General features: G+C 38.0%; 1 protein-coding gene across 4 annotated transcripts in view; it reads right to left on the bottom strand.

The window, feature by feature from the left end:
- Window positions 1-15,078, bottom strand: part of LOC111868703 (NACHT and WD repeat domain-containing protein 2) — a 79,980-nt gene that overhangs the window by 52,115 nt on the left and 12,787 nt on the right. For 3 of the 4 annotated variants that reach the window (XM_033753143.1, XM_023859605.2, XM_023859606.2), the window contains exons 4-7: window positions 9,123-9,326; window positions 5,138-5,305; window positions 2,286-2,503; window positions 769-900 (exon numbers count right to left, since the gene is read on the bottom strand). In XM_033753143.1, coding sequence (XP_033609034.1) covers window positions 769-900; window positions 2,286-2,503; window positions 5,138-5,305; window positions 9,123-9,326 — 722 coding nt within the window. Of the gene's footprint in view, window positions 1-768; window positions 901-2,285; window positions 2,504-5,137; window positions 5,306-9,122; window positions 9,327-11,911; window positions 12,841-15,078 lie in introns of those variants that run through there. The other variant, XM_023859607.2, reaches the window with a different exon arrangement.

Raw genomic sequence — 15,078 nt, 5'->3', positions numbered from 1 at the left:
CCCCCCCCAGAAACAATTGAATGTAGTTACAGGAGTATCCTTTTTCTATATACTCTCCATACTCCTCAAGTAGTTTGTTCAGCAGTCCATAATCCTTTTGATAACATCAGAAAAAACTATCTGTACTGAGTGTGAAGCTGGTGATGCATGTCTTCCTTCACCTTGGCATCATATGTAAATTTATGACCTCTGACAGTCCCCTCTTCAGTTGTACAAACAGGTGGAGGGTACAAAGTCTGGAATGTATGCAGAATGGTTGAAAACTTCAATTTTCAGCTCCTGAAGCATTTCCCTAGTATGCGCAGCAGTATGAGGTCAACCACTGTCATGTGAAAAAAGAACACTATCTGATAATCATCCTCAACATTTTGGGCAAATGGCCGGCCTCACTTCATTTCCTAACACATCAGAATATCTTATACTTCTTACTATGATTCCATGTTCCTGGTAATGTTGAAGGACAGGACCTTGAGGTTCCCAGGAGTCAAAGTATGGATACTTTTTTAAACACCCTCTTTACATATTACCCTGGTTTGTTTTCTGAAATTGGAAATTGGTATCATAATTTTGTACTGTTTGACTCAATAATTTAAAAAAATAAGTGGAAATTAAGGAATTAAGCAATTTATTAATTATGACAACCTTAACATTTTATCCCAGTGGGTTATTTTACATCTGCACAACACCAGAAGCTTTCATCATAATACAAACGTAGCTTGCAGAATATCATTTATTTTGTAAGTATGTACATTAAACCTGCACACTTACTTGTTCCACTACAGTGGTGAGGTAAGTGTCCCTTAGTTCCTGTGAGAAAACGTTCACCATAACATCAAGTGTTCGTTCTATTTCTGAACGCCATTCACTCAGTGCTCTCTCCTTCTCCTCTGGTGAATCTTCCTATAAAAGAATGTTAGAGTGGGCACAAATGGGTTCCAGTATCTGCAATATGTGCAACATCTCAGTGGTAAGAATGGAGTTGCAGTCATAGATGTCAGCAAATATGGGAAAGACGTAAGACATTTGACCATTCCTGAAACTTGAGGCTATTTAATACGTAGGTGAGTCAAATGAAAACTGTAAAACTGTGATAAAAATTTGAAATATCGCGCCATTGTCCTATAAGTTAGCAGACATGTTACCAATGCTATAAAGAGTATCCTATAGGTAGCAGCATAATGCAGACAAAGAGAACACCATCACAGTGCTGGACTGAAAATGGCTGCTCCACTACATACATGCACAAAAGAAGAACAACATTCTGTAATTAGTTTTTTGATCAGTGAAGGTGTGAAACCGATTGAATTTCATCGACAGATGAAAGTTCAGTATGGTGATGCATTCTTGTGATTGGTGATGGCTTCCTTTCAAGAATCATTACTGGCAATGAAACCACCAACCAGGAACAAAGAGAACAAGCAAGGAAGGGCATCATTCCTCATCACCAAAACCCAAGAAGTTCCGGATGCAGCCATCTGCAGGGAAGACTATGCTGACTCTCTTTTGGGACAAATAAGGCATACTCTTGGAGCACTACATGCCTTGGGGGAACACTATCACCAGTGCCTCATATTCAGATCTCTTGAAGAATCATCTTCAACCTGCAGTCAGATCAAAGCGATGTGGACTTTTGACTAGAGGTGTCCTTTTACAACATGACAATGCTCGGCCCAATATTGCCTGTGCAACAGTTGCAACAATCCAAGACTTGCACTTTGAGTGTCTTCCACATCCGCCATACTCACCAGACCTAGCCCCAAGTGATTATTACCACATGGCAGGGCCACTCAAAGAGGCGATGGGAGGGGAGGATAGAAGTTCCATTCTGTTGAAGAGGTACAGCAGGCGGTGCATGAGTGGTTGCGCAGACAACCACAAGATTTTCTTATAGAGGAATCCATACACTTTGTAAACACTGGAGGGCCTGTACTGAACAAAATGGAGACTATGTAGAAAAATTATATAGTTGTGTTAACATCTTCATTCAATAAATTAAATTAGAAAAAATTTGCGGTTTTCATTTGACTCACCCTTGTACATACAAATATTCATTGATCAGGCTTGGAAATACTAATTAATTCGTAATATGTGTACAAACCCCTTGAATTATACTAGGTGCATGGAATGTTTGATGGAGAATCTCATCTCCATATGAGCCTGATTTGAGTTTTAATGTGAGGTGGTTTGTTTTGTTACACTGCTGTTAAGAATTTAGAACACTGGTATGAAATTACATTAATATTCTTGACTATCTCTGTTTTAGCTGAGAATGTATTAGTCCAGACCTTAAATCCTGGAATGTGACTGGCAATAGGCTGCAGTCTATAGCAAGGTGGTTGAGCATGACCATCCAGCTGATACCATTTCTGCAATAGCTCCTTGTTGTCAGCAATGCTAAGTGCCATTTCAAAATCTTGATTCTCAATTGTTTTTGGCAAAAGTGGTGTACCAAGAGAATTACTCAAAAATAGTACTGGAATCACATAGGCTACTTCTATTTGCCCTGCAAACAAAAATAAATGTATCACTAGGGTGAGCATAATAGTAGTGAAAAACATGACACATCAGTTGCACTCATTACATAATAATAAGTGGTAGCAATGAGTTATGTGAATAGGACTCTCAACACAAGAGGGAGGATATTTTCAAAGTGGAGACAAAATAGATGCTGTGGTGTCTCTTACTCGTTTATTGTAAGCAGGTGTATGCTACATGTTTCAACCTTTACTTAGGTCATCATCAGAAAAATTCCATAAAACATAAACTAAGTTACTTGAATTTAATTGCACCAATATAGATCCATATTTTGCAATTTTTTTAGTTATGAAAATTAGCAATACCTTAGAGAACATAAACAGAGACTTGTTGTTTGAGGTTAAAACCTATATATTAGGGATTAATAAATATTATAATATTATGTATTTAAAGTTAAAATGCAGGTTACCCTCATGTTAAAAGCTTATATTGAGTAATTATTAAACTAAATCATCTTAAAGTACGTTACAATTAACCATAGTTTTTTGGTGTTGTCTGGGAGTGGTGGATGTTATGGGACCATGTGCCGATGTGCTGCACTGACACTGTCGTACTTGCCAATTTGAATTTGCTATTTTTTTTCCTCTGAGTGTGCATGATTAAGCTTTCTTCATTACTAAAAAATAAACTGCTTGATTACTTCAAATACTAAATTCCACTGATATTTACGTGTTTATTTATTATGTTTTGTTACTTAATAATAACTGTCACTTTTCATTAATGATTTTTCTGTATTTACTATTCAAAATTATTGATTAATAAGAGTCCCTAGAGCCAATCTGGACAATGTGGAGTACAGGAAAGGCTCTTACCAGTGCTGGGAATCAAACCTTGTCCATCCAGCCCATAGCCCATCGCTATGCTGACTGAGCTATCTCAGCTCATAGATTATCTATCCTAGTTGCATTAATCTATCACACTTCACAAAACCTTCTCTGGTGATCTTCTATGTCAATGTTGAACTAAAAACCAAAATTTTAGAGATCTCCTTTTTCCCAATTATCAGGACTGACTTGGTGAATGACCATATCACTCATTCATGGAGCTGAGCCCTTCTTGAGAAGCTGCCAATTGTGCAGACACTCGAGAATTTCCCAGCATTTTATGGAACATGAATGTTCATTACCATGTTCACAAGAGTCCTCCACTGGTCCCTTTCCTAAGCCAGATCAATCCAATCCATACCATCCCATCCTATCTCTCTAAGATCCATTTTAATATTGTCCACCCACCTATGTCTTGGTCTTCCCAGTGGTCTCTTTCCATCTGTCTTTCCCACAAATTTCCTACATGCATTCCTATTCTACCCCCATTCGTGCTACATGACATGCCCATCCCATCATCCTTGAATTGATCATTCTAATTATACTTGGAGAAGTGTACAAGTTACAGAGCTCCTCATTATGCAGTTTTCTACATCCACCCATCACCTCATCTCTCTTCAGATCAAATATTCTCCTCAGCTCCCTGTTCTCAAACACCCTCAGTTTATGTTCCTCCCTTAAAGTCAGAGACCAAGTTTCACACCCATACAGAACCACAGGCAAAATTATAGTTTTGTATATTCTAATTTTTATGTTTTTAGACAACAGACAGGAAGATTAAAGGTTCTGGACTGAATGGTAGCAAGCATTACCTGAGTTCAATCTCCTCTTGATTTCCTCCTGAATCAGGTTTTGATTTGTTATAGTCATCCCCAAATATCTGAACTGTGCCACATTTTCAAAACATCTGTTACCCATCTTCATTTCCTGATTTTACCCTGCATTTTGGTGATGAGATAGCAACATATAATTAGTGTTCTCTGTGAATGACCACATGTTGTTGAAATTTATACCAGTTTGCCAAATTGATGCCCTTTCCTCTCTTCCTATTGGTGTGCTATGCAGTAAGAGGGCAGAATTGCATAGCCGCCCATCCAACTGTAACATTCCACCATTTACTTATCCTGGTGTCCCTACTGTCAAATATTTTGCTTTCTTCACAGCATGCTTTTCACTGTGTCTTCTTGGGGTTTTCGTGATGTATGTGTTTTGGAATGTCATAATAAACTGGTGCTGGGATTCCACGTTTTGCTGAGATTGAACTCTTCCTCTCTGTTTATATTGTCCCCATATAATTTTATTTCAATTGCTTCTTTGACAAGTCAGTCCATGTAGTGGATAGTGCTTTGTCTCATGGAACTTGATCTGGTGGCCTGATATAATGCTGTGTTCTGTCACTGCAGAATTGTCCAGTTGATACGAAAGTAGATACGTTCATGCTCTTTGCATCTACGTTTGTATCAACTGGACATGTCTACAGTGGAATTTTCATGAAGTATGCTTGTTAGAAAAGCTTCTTAAAACATGTATTTTGAATTTTGTCTATACTGCATGTTATAGTAACACTTCTAAACATGATTAGAATGTGAGTACGCAGAGTACCTATTTTCCTATATTATTGCAAACATAAATTCAGTACATATTAGAGGAGCTTACAGGGAGTGGTTACTCTATTTAAATGTTCACTATATGTAGGAGACACACTGAACTCACTACAGCCTCATTTATTATGGCTCAATATGATTTTATTGCATAACAAATCCTTTAAATTTTCTTACGTGACAGTTCTCCAAGACACAGTTCAGGAAACTCATGGTCTTGCTGCTTCTCTAAACCTGTTTTCCAGTGCAGGTCAACAATGTGAAGCTCATAACCTCGGCTGCGGCAGTAATCACGAAGTTCTGGGTACATGGTGTTGTGCAGTGCTCCCTTTTCAATACAGCAATCTGCAGTATCATTATTGTGTTTCAGATGCATAAGAAAGTAAAACTATCCTAAGCTGCAGAAATTATTTTTTCCACATTTATTTAACAAAGTGATACATGAATTAAGATGCATAACAACAAAATAAACCAGTGCAATCTAAAAACATTAACATGTTCTGATGATATGTTGATGCAGGGAGAAATAAAAAGTTGTGAACTGCTGGACTTCCTAAGGTAAAATCTATGAACTAAACAGAAGAATAAAAAGAGACTGTAATCATGAACAATTCACAAGATACATGTGCACTCACTAATTTAATTAAGCAGAGAAATATATATAAAATAGGAAAATTTCATGTTCCAAAGAAACACAATATCCAGTGACTGGAATAATTCAAATAAAATAATATGACAATTAAAATCAGTTCCAGACTGTATCATGTAATAAAAGGTAGAATCAAAATAAAAATATGCCACTGTCACTATGCGTGAACATTTTACCATTAAGGGACAGTAAGCAAGTTGAGACATAAAAACCTTTTCTGCAATACTAGATTAAGTTAGTGGTCAGCTTCAAACTCCAGGGTATCTTCCTCCTGTGAACAAACATTTGGAAGCTGGAGATGTGCCAAGACTTGTCTGAATGTTGTGATTAAAAAATATAATTCTTGCTGTGAATCTAACTCTACACTGTGTAACCAGTCACCTTACTGACTGACATTCCCAATTTCATGGTAGCAAGATAATATTGTCACATGATAACGTGAATAGAGACAAGGTTTGGATTAGTAAATGGATTTACTGGGCACTTAAACATATAACTTCAAATAACTACGACAGTCTCACTGAGTCATGCGTTCCAAAGATTTCTGTAACTTTATCATACAGAAAGTCTGTTTTCACTATCCACTGCTTGGTAGCAGCTTCCAATGGTGGACAGTCTCTTCCTCTGGATTCCTGAGCTGTTCACGGCCTCAGCTACCAACTTCTCACTTCTCACAACAATTCAGAGTTACTTTACAACTGGCAGTTTACCACCAATCAGTTCATCTTGGCACTAAGTCCATTGAGGCTCATGACTACTGTTACAACACAGAAGATCTTACTCATACTTTCCTTAAGTTTATTTTATGGTGCTGTTAGTATCTGGGCTATAGACCATCAAATGCTGACAAATTTATGAATTTGAAAGGAGTTGGAAAAAAGTGGTCATGGCTTAATTGTGATAGTATCCCAGCATTTGCCAGAAGGACTGAAGGAAACCATGAAAATTCTCAGCCAGGTTAGCTGGTGACTCAGTTGAGATTCAAATTGAGCAGTGCCTGAACACAAAAATTGAGTGTTACCACAACACTAAATGGCTTGGTTCATAATGCTGTTTTTCACATTACATTACCATAGTTTGGTACCCAGTTACCAACATTCTGAAGGAATGCATGTCACCATTTTCACAATAAGAGACAGACAGTTTTTCCCTCCAAAAGGGTAACCAACTACCAGACAGCACAGAGTCACAACAGAGGAGATGGCAACATGAGCACATAAAAAGAATATAAAAGAAATGTAGTTAAGGCTAACAGGGTTAGTAAAACAAGAAGATCTGGGTAGAACTAATCACCTATTATCCTTTGATATGGCATGGGCTCCATAAAAAATGACACATTCAAGAGTTCTTCTCTTGTTTTATGTGTATTCATTGTCATGGGAATGTGTTTACCAAGTCACTGCCTAGCAACAATAGGGCAAAATACACAGGAAGACACACAGAGAGCAAGGTGATCTTATAAACCTACTTTATCTTCTTCAAGCTAGAGAAAATAAGCTAATAAATAGGAGGAAGAGGAGCATTTACCAGATCCTCAGCTCAGCTCTTACATCAAGTAATGGAGGGTTCCTGAAAGAAATATTCATGTTGGAAAGACACCAAAGTCAATGACTTATGGAATGGCATACTAACACAGAAAACTCTGTGTAACAACTGAACCATAAAATGAGTCTGAGAAAACTTTCATGAATTTTCAAAAGCTTTACTTACTTTACTTTTTTTATGTCAAGGCTAGCAGGAAGTAAAAATTAGCAACTAACCATTCAGTCATCCATATCTGTGCACAATTTCCAATAGCACAAACTTCAACTACATTAAATTTTTCATATATAACCACAAATATTCACACCTTCAGCATGTATGCAAGTCTGAACATATAAAAAAAGTTGTGATTACTCTTAGTTATGCTGTTTATCTACATTCTTTTAAAATATAATTCTAACAATAATGTATAAGTTTCCCTATATTCAGTGGCACTAGTCTCATTTCCAGCTCAGAAGTTCACATGACTGTCCTGTTGCTCATACTGGTGGCAGAAAATTAAGAAAAAATCTGGCATGCCCAAGGTTCATGTCAAATTTTATAATAATTTATCAATTAATACAAATAGTTATTAAGGAAGGGAAGGGGATGAATGAAAGTACACTGACAAGATAAGAAAATGGATGCACTTTTCTTTATAATATAAGGAAATTTGGCTAAGAATACACCAAACATTTTTAAAAGCTTTTTACATATTTGGCTAGATGAAGAAATGTAGTATAGGACAGTACTGCAACTACAGATAAAACAATGTTCTAGATGGAGCAAAATCAGTCAGCTTTTAAGATGTGAAAAGGTTTGGGAAGGAAGACTGGAGATGTTTTACATAAATTCAAATTAACTAGAATTAAAATAATCATTTCTATATACTCAAAAAATAACTTGTTTATTATTGCTGTGTGTTGAAAAGTATAAACAGTAATTCAATTAAAGAAATGGTGATATAATATGCTCACTACAAACAATCTTGATTATCTGGAAATTGAAAAATACCATGATGGTGTTGTATGACATTGTAAGTCTAACACAAATTTTATATTTCTTTCTTATTTGGTTGAAACGTTTCTTAAGTCCTCAATTTGTCTTCTTGTTAAAAGTTTAACATGCTCTAAGATGGTGGAATGGACACTAGTATCCTAAGGATTCCATTCCTAGTTTCCTTAAAATGATGGACACACATAATTTTGAGACCAGAAGAATACTTGGACCATATAATATATGGTACTGAAAATCTGCATCCTGGCATATTCTTGAAGAACATACAGCTTCAGGCTTTTTCCTTTTCTTGTGTGTGTGTGAATTTACATTCATATCCTGTATGTGTGTGAATGTACACACGTACACAAACATGTGAATTAAAAGCACAACCACTTGAAATCTATAGTTTTCTTTTCTTACTGATACAAATAACTGTTCCAATGTAGGGTGGTACAGAAAATATGGCATAGTAATGTATTATGAATATACCACACCAACAATATTTGTGTTGTACAATTATTAACTTATGATTGATCCTGGCATCTCTACACAAATGGAAGCAGTTCACTGTTCTTGCTACAACTTCCTGTTTCTATACTAGACAAAATATACTAAGTGGCAAATAAACAAAGCACATGGATTTCAGGTTCTAACATCAGGAGTTATGAAGAGTACTATGTTGTGGGGTGTAATGCCATGTAGTCAGTTAAAAGTCAACCCATGTTTCGGAGGAACATATCGCCTCCATTTTCAGAGTCAAAGAACAAGATCTGTTTGCCACCTGTTTCACCCTGGTATCTTGCTCGGTTTTATTCTTTGACCCTGAAGATGGAGGTGATACGTTCCTCTGAAACAGTGGTTGACCTCCAATGGACTACATGGCATTATATCCCAGAAGATAGTATTATTAAAAGAACATACATGCAAGGAAATGATCATTTCTAATTAGTTTAATCGTTTATTCTCTTCAAAATGAATTATTTTCTGTGTTACCTTGTGAATCAGCAGCACAGACATAGATGACAATTTTACGAGTCTTGGTGGTAGTCCGAGCAGATGCAATTCTTCCCATTAACAAGTTCTGCAGATTCTCTGGTAACTGCTGTACTTCTTGTGGAAGTGGTGTTTCGCATTTATCAAAATCTCGTGGGCTTTGTACTGATGTTCCAGGAGGAGATGACAGAGACATAGAATCAGCTGCAAGCAATTCCGAGATGTAATAAGAATGGTTGACATGGAATCAGCTGGAAGCTATAAGTCTGACTCACATGGAATAACTTGCAAATGATTTAAGCAATGATTCCATTTAGCTGACAATATCTACTTAGTCATTACTGTTCATTACTGAGCCCATACTTCTTGTCAATCTTTTATGGGATTAATGTCTTTATGTCACCTTTGCCTTCAGACTTGCATTTAATTTCAATCCAAATCTGTTTATTCATAATTTTTCATAATTTTGTTCATTTCAACACGTAAACTCTGATGAAGTACATTAACATTTGGATAATGTTCCCAGTCTGCACTGATATTTCATTCATTTTTAGATTATTTAGTATCACAATTATCACAGACTCTATGACACCAAGTCCTACTTGAGAAACTAATAATCAGAGAGCTGGCTAAGAAATTTCTCATCTTTTATGGGACTCAAAGGCCCATTACTGTGGTCATTCTAATTAACTGTATAATAATGGTAGGGAAAATTTTGTTCATATGCATCTTTGCTAAATACCCAAAATCCCACAATTGGATATCACTTTCAAACGTTGTCTTCATAACTTAATTTGTGTGATCTTCTTTCATCTGACTCAGGATAGGTTCAGCGGTTGACTCATACGAACATGGTCATGAACCTTCATGTTCTACACAATATAAGTAATATATTGACTAGACATATTACTATTATCTTCTCAGGAAGGACTCTGTTCCATGGAGCTGGTTAGGTTTGTTTTGTGTTTCAAAAATGTATTTTACAAAAACTTCAAATTTCAGGTATTCTTTGCATGATTCAAGTTCCCTGTGAAAAAATGTGATAGAGTTTTGAATTACACCAGCCTATATATGCTATTCTGTCTTGAATGAACTGAAAGACATTACTCAATAAATTTTACTGAATTAAGACTACCTGAATACATCACTATATATGCATTGTCATGTGTAAAACCTGAAGTTTTCAAGGTAGTAAAAGTTAATAAAATCTTCTTGGGTTATTAGCCATGTTAGTTGGTTAAAATTTACAATACCACCCATCAACCCCCTTGTTAACTTCTACTCAGTTTCAACCATAGGCCATGAGTTGGTATGAACATGGGACAGTTTGAATCCTATGTTACATCTGACCCTGATGATGGGGACAGAAATAGTCACTGAAACATTGGTGATTTTAATGTTATATTTTAGCGTCCTGTTGCACTGATTTAAGTCCATGATTTATTTAATCCGTCTTGCAGTGCATACACTCATTTTTCTCCTTCTCTCCCTCGCACTACATGTTTCGGCATAATAATGCCATCTTCAGGTGCTTACTTATCCACGTCAAACCAGTTCATTGCATGCCATGTTCACACATTAAAATAACTAAAATATGTATCTATCATATACATTGTCCAACGTTAAAAATATTATCCTGAACAATTTTAATATTTTTAACGTTGGACAATGTATATGATAGATACATATTTTAGTTATTTTAATGTGTGAACATGGCATGCAATGAACTGGTTTGACGTGGATAAGTAAGCACCTGAAGATGGCATTATTATGCCGAAACATGTAGTGTGAGGGAGAGAAGGAGAAAAATGAGTGTATGCACTGCAAGACGGATTAAATAAATCATGGACTTGGTGATTTTAATTGAGTGATATTGCTGATAGTCTGAGAAGATTTTATTAATTATATAATACATATACTTCTTTAATTTGAGGGCTCAGTCTTTGGAGGACAGTCATTAACACTGGTATGCTGGACTTTCATCCCTCTAATACATTGCAGAGTAAGATCATTTGTTCTGGCTTTTCTTCTAGTAATGACAAGAGGGAATTACCAATTATAAGATGACAGAGCTGACTGAATAATCACTACATTCCACATCTAATAATAACAGTAGCAGAACAACAATTCGGGTAAAACAAAGTCAATTTAACTTACATAATAAGAGTCATGGTAATATTTACTCTTTAGCTATTTATCATTAGACACCTTTCCATCTTCATGTGGTTTGAACAAGCTACTCATATTTCATGAACATACAATTCCTTTTTTTCATCTGTGGAATTTCTGTTGAACTAGGTGACCAAGCTCTCCCATGTGTCGTATCAGAATCTTAGAAGGGAAATGAAACTTTCAGTTATTCTAATTTTGGTTTCATAACAACTGGCAAACAGTACATGAGGCGTAAGAAGATAAAATATTTACTGTTTTTGTGACCATCTTTTCTTTTTCTCATATATGAGAAAATATTTATATCGTATAAAATCAATCTCGAGATTTTTATGGTTTTTGAGGACCCCTGAATAGGAAAAGAAAGTGGAATCCCATCTGCCTGTATGTATGCACATGGGGAAGTCATAAAATTTTAATTAACACCCAGAACAAACAGAGACAAAGGTGCAAGAAACTGTATATGAGGTAGTCATTCTCTATATATATGCCCCTGCAAGGCCACACATCTTCCCCAACGATGCATTAGCTACTGGATACCTTGATCATATGTCTCATTCTGACTGTTTAGGAAGCACTCCACTGCAAGAATTACGTCATCATAGTTTGGAATCGCTTACCACTAAGTGGCTTCGTTAGCCGTGGAAAGAGGAAGAAATCGCTCGGTGCCAGGTCTGGTGAATATGAGGGACGGGGGAGAATTTCATATCCCAAACTGGCAGCAAGTGTCGTCGTAGCATGAGCAGTATGAGCGGGTGAGTTTTCGTAAAGAAGTTGCACACCTTTTCCCAGCATTCCATGTCACTTTTTCTTGATTTCCTCCCGTAATTTTCTCAGGAGATTCCGGTAGTACTCGCCAGTGATGATGACGCCCTTTTGCGCGTAGTCAGTCATGATGACACCCCGCCCATCCCAGAATACGCTCAACGTCACCTTTCCTGATGACGGCTGGAATTTAGCCTTTTTTGGTGGTGGCGACTCTGCATGTTTCCACTACTTGCTCATTTCCTTTGTTTCATCTATCGCGATAAGGAGGTCGAAAAATTCCACCCTTTCGTCTTGACACAACAGCAAAAGTTTGTCACAACCATCCCTTGCTGTTTTTGAACTGGTGTCAATAATCGTGGCACCCATCCCGCAGCGACCTTTGTCATGTGTAACTTGTCATGGACGATGTTGAAAACCGACCCATGGCTAATGCGGACCTCATGAACAATAGCTTCAGTATAGTTATGCGACTATCGGATAGGATCAAAGCTTCCACCTGTGCCACAATTCCTGGTTCCTTAGCGAGAGGTGGTCTTCCATTTCGGGGTTCATCTTCAAAGTTTGTCTGCCCACAATGAAAGCGCCTCTTCCACCGGACCACTGTGTCATATGATGGTACACCTTCCCGATACACAGCGGTCATCTGGTCGTGGATATCCCTTGCGTCCCTGGCAGACTTCCCTTGCAAATGCACGAACCGTATCACAGCGCGAGCCTCCACTTTCTCAACCGACGTTGCCATTTTGCTTCTGCCCCTTCCGGTGGCTCCCTCTGTCCACTTGACGCGGGAAAATTTGACTGTTTGGCAAGTTCAGGAAATGGGCTATCTCCTATACAGATTGATATTTTGGAATTATGTTTTTCTCATGGTGATAATTAAAACATTATGACTTCCCATCGTATATACGTACATACGGACGGATACATACATACATACATACTTTATTTCACTTCCATAAATCCTATCAGGAGTTACAAACTCATGTGGATGTGGAGATGTGTGGATGGATGTGCACCACAGTAGCAACTGAATAGCTGGGCAGATTTTATTCATATTAGATGTGCATTCGACTGTTCATCCATCCTACGTCGGTGCCCACCTCCAAAACAAGGGGTCTGTGAAATGGGCCCCAAAACAAAGAATGGCGATTTACTCGAAAACAGATTTAACAACTTCGAATATGATTCGGTACTTTATGGAGACCTTATCTATAAATAAAACTGTATTGGTGATATCTACAGAGATTGGATAGTTCAGTCGGTATAGCGACAGGCTACACGCTGGACGGCCGAGGTTAGATTTCTTACAAGACTGGGGCTCGACACCAAGAAATACAGACTGACATACCGTCAGCCGCAATGTGACTTTTACGCTAGCACCAGTCATAGCTACGCTTACATCGAGAGAGCACCGCAACTACGAGTACAAGCCTACTAGCAGCAAGCACGGCAGCTGACTCCGCCAGCGATCGCCAGCGCTCACCAGGCCAGATGGCCGCGGCAGGAGCTTCGCCGGCCAGCCGGCCTGGCCACCACTAACGCAGGCTAGTCCGCTACTGCAAGAGCTCCGCCCAGCATCCGGCGGGCTCGCAATCACCGGCATCACCGGTCTGCTGCAAGGAAGAACGCCGTCAATAGCTCAGGCTAGCCCGCTATGAAGGGAGTTTTCGCCGGTATTCATCAGGCACGCTCCGCTTCCCAGCTCGTCTGTAATATTCGTTCTAACAGCAATAAACATTTGTTATAGTTTTACGTGGTTGTCTCTTCGAGCATCGACATCCCACATATTCAATGGGTACCGGCGCTTCTTTCCCCGGGGGTGAAGCGGCAGGGTTGTGAAGCTGATCACTCACCTCCATCTAGTGTCGAGGTAAAGAATGGTGGAGCTATACCTCCAGTCCCTCATACGTTTTCATGACGTGGTTCTTAATTAAGCACAGAGAAATCTTTGCTTTAGGTTATATCTTCAGGAAAATATCGGTATGTACATTACGAGCCCGAAATCGAAATGGTTATTTTGTCGAAACCCGCTTTTCCGTAGGACGGATTTCAGTGTTGTTCGGAACTCGTAAACCAACAGTGATCTACAATCGATTTCATTTCTGAGTTAACGTAGCCAAAAACATTTGTATATGAGGAAGCAGGCAATGTCTCTGCGCCAGTTATTTAATCCTCATATACGCCGTATAGGCCTACTGTGATCGCGAAATTTTTACGGATTTACACGCTTTAACGGCACGAAAGCATGGTTTCTAGAATGCTGTCTGTCTGTCTATATACAGGTGTCACATTAAAAATGCATGTCATATTTTATTTTACATAGAAATAATAAAAAATCTCCATGCGAATATTTACCCATTTACCCTGAATGCCTTCCTTAAAATATTACAGCTATTCTGATTTCAACTTCCATGGTCACGCCTTAAATATGTCTTAAGTTTAACGGGCTGTTTATAAGAATAAAACAAACAAAAAGCTATGAATAACCTCTCCGTTTATACTTTTCTACAAGAGGCTCTAGAAATGACCTCTATATTCTAGGACACTAAACTCAGCTCTGCGTGAAAGGGAAACTCGCAAGCATTCGAAGATTCCGGATTTATTTTTTTTATTTCACTTGCAAATTGTTGAATTTTATACCACAGTTCCTCTCTAGTATCGACTGTTCTGGTCTACATCGTGGTTTTCAACTATCCCCAAAGAAAGAATAAATCGAGAGGGTTAAGGCAAGTGAGTGTGCAGGCCAGGAAACTGGCGACTGTTAGGTCTCGTAAAGATCATCGCAAAGTTCGGAGTCGAGTGGATCTCTGCGCTCACCACACAACATAAACTGCTCTCGGAACGTCTCTTTTTCATAATGTGAAGGCAGTAGCTGGCATTTTCTAATGGTTATAACATTTGACAGAAGGCCCTTGGGGTATATATTCGTATGAACTTTCTTTACTTTTCTTTTTGACGTCCAGAAACCACCCTGTAAACTATGACATATAATAATGAAACACTCTCTCTCTCTCTCTCT

This window comes from Cryptotermes secundus, unplaced genomic scaffold, assembly GCF_002891405.2.
Source record: "Cryptotermes secundus unplaced genomic scaffold, Csec_1.0 scaffold1359, whole genome shotgun sequence".
Lineage (NCBI taxonomy): Eukaryota > Metazoa > Arthropoda > Insecta > Blattodea > Kalotermitidae > Cryptotermes > Cryptotermes secundus.
The sequence above is the reverse complement of the archived record's forward strand: the minus strand, read 5'-3'. Positions and strand labels throughout refer to the sequence as shown.